Source organism: Eurypyga helias, unplaced genomic scaffold, assembly GCF_000690775.1.
Source record: "Eurypyga helias isolate BGI_N326 unplaced genomic scaffold, ASM69077v1 scaffold12221, whole genome shotgun sequence".
NCBI lineage: Eukaryota > Metazoa > Chordata > Aves > Eurypygiformes > Eurypygidae > Eurypyga > Eurypyga helias.
The window spans coordinates 20,015-32,719 of record NW_010232882.1 but is presented as its reverse complement, the minus strand read 5'-3'; the positions used below and the strand labels follow the sequence as shown (position 1 = coordinate 32,719).

The following is a 12,705-nucleotide window of genomic DNA, read 5'->3' as shown; positions in this document are numbered from 1 at the left end:
AAGAATGGGATTCGTCTTCCATCCTCTTCACTGCAGCCTTCTCGTTTCCTCAGTACCTGCCAGATCTGAGATTGCACCATTTACATCGTGATAAAGATACAGGAGTTGCGACTGCAGTATCCCACTCCCTTGATTGGAGTGAAAAATTGATAAGACTCATTGCAAGCTAGATCTGGATCTGTAAGTTTAAGTAATTCGGGGTTCTAACTCAGTGCAAGACTTGGTAAGCACTACCAGTTCCACAGACTTAAGATCTCAATGTCTTGTCAACAGAAAACCTGAGTGTTTTGCAATCTGGTTTCAGACAGCAAGAGACAAATCATGGATTCAGCATTTGTGTCTGAAAACGGCTATCTTGATTTGCTGCACAGTGATATCGACCCATTGCATCTGTATACTTTCCTTGATCCTAAATCATCTGGAAATGAAGACGGCAACTTCTCTGCAGGTTAGTAAAACATTAACAAATGTTTGTTTAGTTTAGTCAGCATGCTGTAAGTTATTACTATCTCCTGGCAGTTCAGCATGCTTAAGTTATTACTATCTCCTGGCAGTTATGTGGCCATCTAATGGCAGTTTATCATGGTAGCTGGACTAAATTCTACAGACACTTGGTCTTAGGACATCATAACTGTGTCTGTATCTGTATATAATATAGTGGCTGCTTCTAGAAACTATAATGTTTTCAAAACTGTACATATTTACACCTTGCTGCTCAGTGAGTCTTACAAAACACACTATACATGTCACTCATCGAAGTATGAGGCTAATGTCTTTGGTTTGGATATCATTCCTGTAGGTAGTTTATTTGCAAATGTTCCTGTTGTAGGCTGGGCAAGTGTAATTGTCAGCACTTTTGTAGTTTCAAGCCAAAAGCTTTGCAAATCAGAGACTTCTAGATGAATTTGTGATGAAGGTAGTCTGCAAGCAACTGATGTTTCATTTCCTTCTGAGATCCCAAGGCACCAACACAATGGGCTTTCATTAGCACATGCCATTTTACAGCTTTTGGAGCACAGAACAATGATTTTATGATTCTGTGGTAGAGGAGAAAACAAAAGGGCCAAGAAGTAAAGATGTTCGTTTCTTACACATAAATTCCTACGGGTGATCAGATTAGGAGGTTGCCCTGGCTCTAAAACTTTCTGCTCTTGAATCTGTGTAGAGGTTGTGGAACATTCTGCTCTCCCTGAGACTGCTGGTACAGAAGTATGAAAGCATATCTATGCTGCTGACTGTGTTGTGGAGCAATAGCTGATCTTATTTTAAACAAATGAGCAGGACTGTGGGCTGGGAGTGGCAACAAAAGGAGAAGAACAGATGTAATCAGATATGAGGTCCCATAGCTTTGTGCCCAATAAGTATAAAATGTGACCCAAGTGGAGGATACCACCTTGCATCCTTGTTTCTTTCATGAGTGACCAGTATCAGCAGGTACAAGAGCAAATTGGTGGGGAACTGAGCACCAGATCCTGTGATTATTTCCCAGGTTGAGCTTTGCTCTCTCAACTTCTGACTGTTGATAACACCTGCAGGAGTGTTTCTTCACTCCCATGGCCTCACTTGCTCAGGGACTGAAAGTAGGATGAATTAGGGACCAAGGATCTCTTGTTGTATCAGAGATGTTTCACTGGTTTGAATACTTTTGAGCCTTAGCAATGTCTGAGAAGATGTAGATAAATTGAACATTGTCAGGACATGGCACCAGGTATTGGAAGATGTGAAGATGTTACCATGGTCCCTGGCATGTTTTTGGCCTTGGCCAACTAGCAGCTTCACAGGCAATTTGGACTCATGGACTGAGCATGGACTCAGCATCGTTCTGAACAGGGAATCTGGATGGTACCACCATGTCCTGAAGAATAAGAAGGTTTAATAGTATGGATGAGTGCAGACCATGCATGTAGGCCTTAGTGTCATAGAACAGATTCTGGAAGTATTTTATTTACTAGGAGAGATGAAATTGCAGAGTTTATCAAAAGAAAGATGCTGATTTCTGGGTGACTATAAATTACTGACAGTTCAGTTGTGTTCCTACTTAGCCTACATACAATGAAGAGCCAAAGCCTTGTGCTGAAGTAACAAATCTGCCTTTTCTGCATGTCCTGCTAACTAGGTCTTCTCCTCCTTGGTTATGGTATTCAGTGAGCCAATGCATACTTTTTAATTCTAGATCCTGAAGTTGATGCCAGCAACTACGATCAGTTCAATATGGATTTCCTGTGTACGATGGAAAATGGGGAAAATGGGGACGAATTGTATGTCTGTTCCAACACCGTAGAAGCTTATGCTAGAATAGGTAATCATCATTTTCCAATCGCTTGCTCTAGCTATTTCTTACAAACTCGATTCTCAGTCTAAAGCAGTGGTCTCAGGTGGCCTGTCCCTCATGCGTGATAGAGCTAGCCAGGGTACCTAAACCTGTGCATTGTGGGGAAACAGATGAACAGCAGCCTGTGGTTGTTGGCGGAAAATCTCTCTATTAATGGATCCTTCTGCTTAATACTTTCTGTCTCAACTTCTCCTTTCTCTTGTTCTTTATTTCCTGAACAAAAATTTACAAGAAAAAACTAATGTAACTCTTCAGTTTCACTTATTCTGTAGAATTATCTGCTTACAAGGGTTTTATTGTGAAATTTGATGCGTCATTACTGTGAACCATTTTTTTCCTTCTTAATAGCTGGATTAGCAGAATATGTGCTCAAAGATCAGGTGGAAGACACTTTAGGTAAGATTCATCCTGCATAATTTTCTCCATGACAGTGTTCTGGCTGATATCTGCACTGTACTTGATCCCCACAATCTGAACACTAGTAAGGTTTCTATACATTTTGGTATCCTCTTCTTCCCTCCTGGGAACTGTGTCCCAGGATTTTCTTGGCAAACTTGGAAGATTTTCTCTATTTTTGAGAGCCTTTCTTAAAGATGGCAGGTTTATCCAAATTGCTGATCACCTCAGTGTGGCCATAGTGTATGCACAGCTTAACTGTCTAGTGCAGTACATGCCCTCAATTAGCCTCAGAATTATTCTGAGCACAGCACGATGATATACACTTCATTAAACCTGACCCGCCCCGTGGACTGTAAATGCATACAGATGCAATTCACACAGAATTATTTCTGTCCAGGATGCACAGAGCTGCCTGAGGAAGTGCATAAAATTTTACTTCTCTCCCGGTTCAGTGCAGCAATGGTCTAATATACATGTAGTATATGATTCCTTCATTCAGTGCTTGACTACGGATAACTGCCTGGCATTTGGATCAAAATTTTGCTTTGGTAGTGGCACAAATCAGCTGTTTACTATTTCAGAATATATATCTTAGTATGTGGCTGTTGGGAAATTCATAGAATCCGAAAGATTCATAGATTATCTGAGTATCCTGTTGTGTGTTTGAGCAAAGTGATTTGGAATAACGTACCAAAGGTCAGTCCTTCCCTAAGACAATTGTGGCTACAGGAAGCTCACATGACTTCTAAATTTTTTTAAAATTTTAATTATTTATTTTTTACTGCTCCCTGGTGCCTTTAGAATTTGGGGAATTTCCTGGTTTTACATTGGTTTTAGAGGAAATGAGATACAGTATTAGTACTTAAATATTTGCCAGTAGCAGAATGGTATGGATAACTTCATAGTTCTTACAACACAACATATAAAATCTGTTTAGAACCCTTTACTCTGTCTCTTAAAGGATCTAATACTTTTCATACATAAAATGAATAAGTAACTTTACTCATACTGAGATCACACTGTGATACAGCTGTGATGTTTTATCCTTTGCTCGTCCCTGGAGCATTGAGAAGGGTTTACATATTATTAGCCACTGAATTTATGGCAGTAGATTAATAATTAGCAGTTCAGAAGCTAACACAGGGTGACAAAATCTGCATTCAGGTCTCTGTGGGCTTTCTAAAGCATATCAATCTGGATATGTGTTTTATCACATGATTTGGTTTTTATCTTTTATTTGGAGCACATTTCATCTTTCCTGTCTGTTGATGTGTTTTGATTGTTTTTACCTCTTTCTATAATTTTTCTAGGAGAACAAAGGTTGACATTTGGCAATATTTAATTTTTTTAGCAGGAAACCTTATTTTGAATGAAATGGCTTCTGAAAACACTGAGAAATTTACTGACATAAAGATGCAGAAATGTCACAAACGAGGTAAGTGAAGAACAGTGAGAGTTTGAAAGGCTATAGGCTTTGAATTCTAAATAGGCATTATGGTACTTCGGTATTAACACAGCCTCAGTACATCTCTCATGTAATTCTTCACTGATACAACCAGACATGCTTCCTCTGACTTTGGTCATTCTGTGTGGGCTGGAATTGAAAATAGCTCCCCCAGGCACATTCTTTATAATTCACAGAATTTGTTGTCCTGTAACATGACATTAAACATGCTATATTTCTTCCCCTTTTTTATCACCTGTGTGACAGTGTTAACATTGTTCTCAGTGTACCTATAACTTAGCAAGCATCAGCTGAATGATTCCCTCTTTAACAGCAAGAACAATAGCAAAAATCTTTGATTACTGGCACAAAAATCTGCAGCCTAATTGAAACTTCATGTTCAGAATAAAATAATCTGAGGCTTTTCACATTCGTGTTTTAGACATTGGACCTGTACAGTTCTGAAATAGCTGAATTGAAACTGGTAACACCCCCTTCTACTTTAAAAAGTTACAATAAGTTTCCACTGTGAAAACTTAAAATTACCAAACTGGTTCTATTTTTGTCACTTACTGTCACCTTTCTTTCTGCCTTCTTAGGTTCTGCAGAGAGCTGGTCTGATGCTTCAGAACCCAAATACAAGAAAATTGGTAAGTTATTGGCTGAATAGGAAAAGTTTATTGAACATATATTGTCTCATGTTCCAAAGTCTTATTCTCTGTTAGGTATTATAACTCTACCTTCTAGGGAAAGTTTGCTGCCATAAATTTGATGATACAGCATCGTCATGCATTTTTACATTTCTGCTTCCAGCAGAGTAGAAATCACTGTAGAATCACATTCTTATACACCTCTGCTTGATTAATGATGCAACAAATCCATGGCCTCTTATCAGTAGCTCTTAAACTGTGCATCTTAGGACCAACTACAGGGTAGCTTGAGAACAATTGGATCCTTATGGTTCAAAAACGCATGTTCCTGCCTGGTGATAGAAGAATTACTTCTTTAGCATCAGCAGAGACGCAGTTGAACTTTTCTAAATCCATCTGAGAGAAGAAAACAAAACAGTGGAAAATTGGGTCAGTGCCAAATTTTATAATTGCTGTCATACAACTTTTCTTTATGATGGCTCATGGGACTCAGGCCATAGTTTGGTATTTCCTGGGTTTGATCCTCTTTGTTCTTAATGTGACACCTTCCAAAAGTCCAGTGAAACATCCTAGTGAAAGTAACTGTGAACATACAGCTTCTCGGCTCAGCCCATGCTATACGGTCCTTTAAGGACAGGAGAAAGGGCAATTTCTAGGTGTTTCACACTATAAGGCAGTAACTGTGGCCAGCAGGCAGGCTGTAACTTGTTGCTTGGATGTAAACTGGTGCTAAAGTTCTTATCCAGCTGTAGCCTAAATGGGTGTCTCAGATATAGCTAATCTGGTGAAATACTTTCTGAAAAATCCATGTGAGAGCAATCACCTTTGGATCACTGGTGTAATCACCTATGTTACACTGTGTTTTGAATTGACATAAGCGTTACTGTATGCTAGCACACTTCCCAAGCCTTCTAAGGGAACTGTGACTCTACCAGTCCCCCTGGGCCATGTACATGTCAGGGTGGGCAGCCAAAACCAGCATATAACCTAGAGAGCTGTCCAGAGAGTGCTTGGATCATGGGACTGCACCTCAGCAAAATGCAGGCCGGCAATTGCCAAGGAACTGGCACAGACTGGATGAAAGTCACAGGGAGAGCACAAATGGGACTGTGATCCAAGCTGTTTTTCCAATGTTCATGTGGACTTCTGAGGGCAGGAAGGGAGTGTGGGTGTAAGCAGAATTAGCTGTGAAAAAAACAGAGTTGCTGGATCTGGAAAGGTAATCAGAGTTCCTACTGAACAGGTACCTGCTGGTTGTAGTTATTCAGACACAAGTAAAGTTCCTGGCAATTAGTACCCATTAAAGGTGGATTACCTTCTATCTACTTAAATTCCTTTATATATTTGACCCCTTTTAAAGCCCATGTTTATGCCACACTAACAATGAAAGTTTTCAATAAGGAAATGGCTCATCAGTTCCTGATTTAAAAAACCAAAACCAAAACAAAACAAAAACCAACCAGTAAAATTGCCTCCCTACAGAACTTGCATTCCAGTCTGTAGTATCATCACAGAGCTAACTGGTGCTTTGCAAGGCTGCACCTATCCTTTTCTGGGAAATGCTCAGTATATTGTCACTCTCTCCACCTTACTTGACCCAATGAAGGTGCTGAGGGAAGGAATATATACCTAAGTCACTGTAAATACTGGGCACAAAAAAGTCTAATTGACAGAAAGATGAGCTTCATGACAAAATCAGGCATTTATTTAACCTGTCATAAAATGAATGTCACAGCATGATCCTGCAACAGCAAAGGCATCAGCTCTTCAGAAGTGTAATATCTACAGAAGATAATGTGTACTGAAGTTCAGAGTGGTAAGGCAGGGATGAGATTCTTTCAAATGAATTGAATGAAATGAAACTTTAGATTTGGCCGGCTGTTTGTGGCTAGCTATAACAGTACCTGATCTTATCTGACTGTAGCAATGCAGCAATCCTTGGATAAGAAATTATGTGGGGATTTCACATGCTGATTTACACACGAGCTCAAAAAATCCACTTTTTAAAGTCTGGTTTCATACCACAGTAAAAATGAAAGATTCCTAAAACAAAATAATACATCAGTTCCTGATAAACAGTATAAACAAACCCCACCCTAAAAAGCTTTCATTGCTGACGACAGTGTACACTAAATAAAGATTTAATTGTTGGTGCTAGAGAGGAAGGGGAAAGGAAAGCAAAACCAACTCTGAGAATAAGGGCATGGCAAAACCAAGGAAACTAGCAGGCTAGTTCAAAATAAGCAAGTGTATCTTACTTGATTTGTAAGAAACTTTCAATAAGCAGATGAAATCATGCAATGTGCATGTCTCCCTTGCCATTTGTCCTCTTCTTGAAAAAAACAAGTGCTGCAGAAAAGTTACATCTTTTTAAACTCAGGTGCTTGTGATCGTTCTTTGGGAAACCCTTTAACACAGACTAGCTCTCCTTACAAGCACTGTAGTGTATAAGTAGAGAGTCAAGGTCCTCAGTTTATTGTAGCTGGGCCTTTCTAATCTTGAGCAATATTAAGGTAACAACCTGTGCTTGGGAAACAGTACAGACAATGTAAGACCTTGTTATTCTTATCTGCCATAAAATCACAGAATGGTTTGAGTTGGAAGGGACCTTAAAGATCATCTAGTTCCAACCCCCCTGCCATGGGCAGGGACACCTTCCACTAGACCAGGTTGCTCAAAGCCTCATCCAGCCTGGCCTTGAAGACATTCAGGAATGGGGCATCCACAGCTTCTCTGGGCAACCTGTTCCAGTGCCTCACCACCCTCTCCATGAAGAACTTCTTCCTGATATCTAATCTAAAACTCCCCACTTTCAATTTAACCCCGTTACCCCTTGTCCTGTCACTACAGGCCCTTGTAAAAAGTTCCCCCAGCTTCCTTGTAGCCCCTTCCGGTACTGGAAGGTGCTATAAGGTCTCCCCGGAGCCTCCTCTTCTCCAGGCTGAACAAGCTCAATTCTGGCAGCCTTTCATCATAGGAGAGGTGCTCCAGCCATCAATCTACACGTAAGATCATTTGCCTCTAAACGCACGTGAATGTTTCTAGAAAGAAGACAGGCCAGGAAAATGAAGAAAAAGAAAATTAAACGAGTCAACTACTGAAAAAGTCATCTACTGCAGAATTTCATAAATACATTTTAGATTGAGACCTGAGTAAATTTCAGAGGGCTACTGTGAATTCTTCTGGCTTTTGGAAAATCAAAACACAACTGATCAGAGTCAAGTGGTTTGTGATATCTATTGATACCTCTTCTTTGCCTCCCTTAACTTCTAGCAATGAAATAACTTTCTCCTTTTGTTTTGCTTTCTTTACAAGTGGAAGTCCCTGCAGTGTCTGTAGGGAATGGCAACTTCTTAGCTATGCCTCTCAACAGCCTTCCAGATAGCTCCACCTCACTAACTAACCAGCACTTGTCCTTGTCTGTTCCGGCTACCAACGTGTTCGAAAGAAGTTTTGTCATTCCTGGTATGTACAGTACAGGTATCGGTGTGCACCTGCACACAGGTTGATTATACAAGGAGAAAACTCTTATAAATCTGATCATTACAATAGCAGGGAAAACAAGTATGGCAGCAGTTTCAATCAAGCACTTAGAAGTGTGGCATGCTCTAAAGAATGAAGAATTTTCAAGGGAAATTAAGGTGCATTGCCCCTAATGAAATAGAATGAGTCTTTCATTTAATTGAAGTGCAGATGAATAAATAATAGAAAAGTGTTATTTACTATATGCTAATCTAAATAATTAATTACTTTTCCTAGGAATAGGAAATCACAAGATTTTCATTAATAAACCTTGGTTTAGTTCCAGTTTCTTTTTCATCCAGAGGTTTCTAGAGGATTGCAGGATGATTTTATTTGCAATGGTAGAGCAAAATCTAGATTGGATTTCTGTTCACAGAAACTGAGTACTAATCCAGGTGCTGGAATGTGTAGCTACATTGCCTTGATCATGTTGTGTAGCAGAGGGTGCTCATGGTACACTGGCAAGTGCTAATGGCAAAGGCACAATTCAACACCTTTCACTGTTACATCTATGCTGGAAAGGAACCAAAAGCAGTGGATAACTTACAAGTCTTGAAGTATCTGATGTTAGCTAAACCAGCATGAAGTAGTAGAAGAAATTCTGTCACACTTACAGAAGCTCAGAGCTATGGCTGATTAAATTGCAAGCGTGCATCATCAAAAAAATGTCCCAGTGCGTGTTCAGAGGGAGGATGCTTGCTAGCTGCTTTTATAAGCTGCATGATGTGTAATTATGTGGGAAAAATGTAGTGTAAAGGATGGTAAAATTAATTCAGATACAAAATATTTACACAGTTTCATAGAATCATAGAATCATTCTATGATTTTCTCTCCTCTGGATCTCTGGTCCGTGTATTTACAGACTTTGCCTTAAGCACTTTTCCTATGTTGATAAAGTTCCCCTTTAGAGTATTCAAAACCAGTGATCACTAAAATCTGGGTGATCCCTTGTATTTCACATTCATCAGACCTTTTAAGATTTTTTGTTTAATGGATTCTATGGACCTCATGTGAGGTCCTATGAATTCTGATTCATAAACTCTTCACTGGGAATATTTGCCCAGAACCTGCCTGAAAGGATAAGTAGCTTTTAGAAAGCTTTTTCTTTCTCAGAAACCTTTAGAAACCAAGAGCCTTTAAAAACAGAAGAGTAATTATTCTGCACTCATTTCAGGATCTTCAGCACCTTTGATCCCAGAGTGTCTACCTGTCTGCATGAAAGGAAGCCAGGAGAATACAGGAGCTGCAGATCCCCCTCAGCAGATTCTTAATTTTGTTCTCGGAAATGGCACATCTGATGTTATAATATATCCAGGTAAGAGCAATAACTTTTTATCTACATAAATAGGCAGAAAGTACTGGGAAATCAGTGCTGTCAACGAAGTACAAAGTTCCCTCATTTCAGGTACTGATAGCTATGATAGGCTGAAAACTTTCATTTGTTTCTTGGCAGTGCTGACTTCTTCCACCGAAACACTGATATCCCCAAGTTTTCCAGTTAGTTTATGTGGTAAGTAGAAAATGAATTTTTATATATACAGTACTTTGGACTGGGAAAGGGAGTGTATTGCTTCTACTCAAAGCCAATTCTCCCCTTCAGGCTTTACTTACGTTGACCTTCTTGAGAAAAATGAAAGTTAGTGGCATTTCCTTCCTTGTATTGCCCCTTGTCTGGTTAGTCTAGTCCGAAATACAGGGCAGATAAGGAGTTGTAGAGCTACGGTTTCAGCCATCTGTTAGCAGCCAACCCACCCCGTTTGCTCTGAAGTCCAGTTTCTGGAAGAAGTCATCTTGTCTAGTTAAAACAATCCAAAAGCCCAGGGTGCTCGAGCACCATCAGAATGGAAGCTGTGCTGGTACTGGCACGGCCTGAGCATCCCAAATGCTCGGTGCTGGAAGCCAAACTGCAGTCAGCTCACACGGCAGCCCCGAAACAAAAACGATGGCAACCTGATTAGCTGAACAGTACAGAAGGGCTTATAAAGAAACCAGAGCCTTGGTCAGGGTATAGCAGCCCCACCCGTGGCAGCAAACTCCCCAGACGCGTCTCGCCCAGCCCCCGGGGAGCTGTGGGAAGGGGTGTGTGTGCTTCCCGGGCGGTTCCGCGGACTGTGGGGTGCCAGGGCAGCTGCAGGCAGCTCCATGCAGGCAATGATGCTCTCTGGTGGCCACCGCCACGCGAGCCAAGGGGGCGAACCCCCCTCGGTCTGGGCAAGTGTTTGTAAGTTATACACACTGCTAATGTCAATACACAGTACTAATAATTCCACCTATCCATCTATTCCATCTACAGCAGCACGACGTATGCGAGTATGTCGCAAACCTCAGAATTCCAAATGCAGCAGAAAAACTAGCACATAAGCTACCAAACAAGTCTCTTTTCCCTTTTTAAAAATTCTTAATGCCTGATTGGTTTGACCAATGCTGCTTCCCATCTAAATGTCTCATTGCAGCTTTCCTTCGTTTTCCATTCCGTTGTTTTTATTTAATAAAATGAAAAAAGCCCTAGGCACTTGCCTGAAAAGAGGTATGTCCCCTCTTTATTTAATATCTTAAGACATTTTTTCTTCTACAAGGAGGAGAAATATCTCTGTATCAAATGTGTTCTTTCACTGGAAAAAGGACTTGCTTATTAGAAGTCTGTGGGTGCTTCCCTGCTAGAAGCACCTCTGAACTCTAACCGTCCCATCTGTTGCTGGCATGCAGGGCAGGAATCGATTTCCAGATTTCTGAACGTTAAGATTTGTATTTTTTTAACCACATTCTACATCAAGATGAACCAAATATTTTGGTAATAAATACACCTGTATGAATCTAGGGCACTTAGTCTGTTCTCTTTTGGGATTTTTTTTCACAGCTATACAGAGTGTAGTTACCACAAATCAGGGTGGGTTTGTCACAGTCTCTGACAATTTAAATTCTGTCCTGACTCTACAGAAGTTTTTCCTACCAAAAGTGGTGTCAAAACAGATACCCTGTTATTACCAATCTGTAGAAAATATGCATTCTCTGAAAAATTCCTGATTTCCTAGTATATGGCAGATACTGCTCATCTGACCAAGTGCAAAAGTCTGCAGTAGTTTGAAAACAAACAGTCAAAAAGAAAGAAAATTGCACAGTGACAGGAAGAGTAACGGGTAAATTCTGTTACCAGTGGTCACTTCTCTGTGCCTTTCATCCTTAATGCTTGGTTACAAGGTGTAGAACCACAAAAGGAAGTTACTGCTCTTGATGGCGTAAAGAAGCCCTATGTGTGAACATGAATTTATGGAAAACACTGACATTTGAAAAGAACAGTGGATGTCACCTTGTTATGATAGGTCTTCATACAGCTGCTGGATCAGCTGTCATCTTGTTTGGTGTCATACTGCCTGCAAGAGTTCATGTCAGCTGAATTGCACTTGTGTGAGGATTTTTTTCCTTTCCCTCGTAAAAAAAGAAAAAAGTCTTTCTTTGGATGATACATGATATATGTTGCAATGAACTTGAAAATTTGTATTAGTCTTGTTGTTAAAATTAACAAAGCTGAATCTATATGTACCTAGATGTCTTCCTCAAGTATATTGTTTTGTTTCTCCAGGTTCAGATATGTTCAAGGAAGACCAAGTTCTCATAATTCCTTCTGAACAACCTTGCAAAAGACCAAGTGAGTTTAGCTCTCTTGACCTTAAAGCTTCCAGTATTTTTTGGCTAATTTTTCTGTTTCTTTCCATACAGAAAACCTACTTGTAAGGATTGTCATTCAACAGTTTGTGAAGCAGCTCTGAGTGTCTGAGCACAATTCCTGTTTTTAAGATGTTAGACTTGTTTACCTTTAGATATCTAGCCATAATACCTACTTAGAAGGTCAGTGTACTTAGCTGGTTTTGTCATATGCGTAGATACCTCCAAAATTATTCAGTTCATAGGTCAAAAAGTGTCTATTGTGCCTGCACTCCTTATTTAAGTACCTGCAGTTGTGCGGGATAAATCCAGACTTACATGCTTTATGGGAACTGATGTATTTTGACCATATTACAATTATGTACTTAAACTACCATGAAGCAGTGTTGTAATTTGTGAACACATAGTTTGTGTGTTTTTAATTTCTTTAGAGTCAGTGGAAGCTTTCTGTACATCACTTATGGATTATTTCCGAGACGTGTGCAAATCTGTAGCCATGGAACGTGAAGTAACTCTTGATCACCTGTTTATTGATGGGACACTTGTTCAAAGCCAAGCTGAAACCAGGACTGGAAAGAATACCATAAAAACAATGGAAAAGGAGCTGGTAACTTGCAGTCTGCGGGGGAAGGAAAGGGCAGCCCTTAAAAGAAGCCAAATATTTCAAATCCCAGGAGGTAAAGACTTAGAGACTA

General features: G+C 40.0%; 1 protein-coding gene across 1 annotated transcript in view; it reads left to right on the top strand.

Moving 5' to 3' along the window:
* Positions 1 to 304: 304 nt before the first annotated feature.
* Positions 305 to 12,705, top strand: part of CIITA (class II, major histocompatibility complex, transactivator) — a gene marked incomplete at its 5' end in the record, with an annotated part of 16,454 nt that continues 4,053 nt past the window's right edge. The window contains 11 exon segments of the mRNA XM_010161547.1: positions 305 to 448; positions 2,174 to 2,299; positions 2,681 to 2,728; positions 4,083 to 4,166; positions 4,775 to 4,825; positions 8,141 to 8,290; positions 9,522 to 9,662; positions 9,801 to 9,857; positions 11,928 to 11,993; positions 12,442 to 12,703; position 12,705. The exon segment at position 12,705 is cut by the window's right edge and continues 1,430 nt beyond it. Coding sequence (XP_010159849.1) covers positions 305 to 448; positions 2,174 to 2,299; positions 2,681 to 2,728; positions 4,083 to 4,166; positions 4,775 to 4,825; positions 8,141 to 8,290; positions 9,522 to 9,662; positions 9,801 to 9,857; positions 11,928 to 11,993; positions 12,442 to 12,703; position 12,705 — 1,130 coding nt within the window.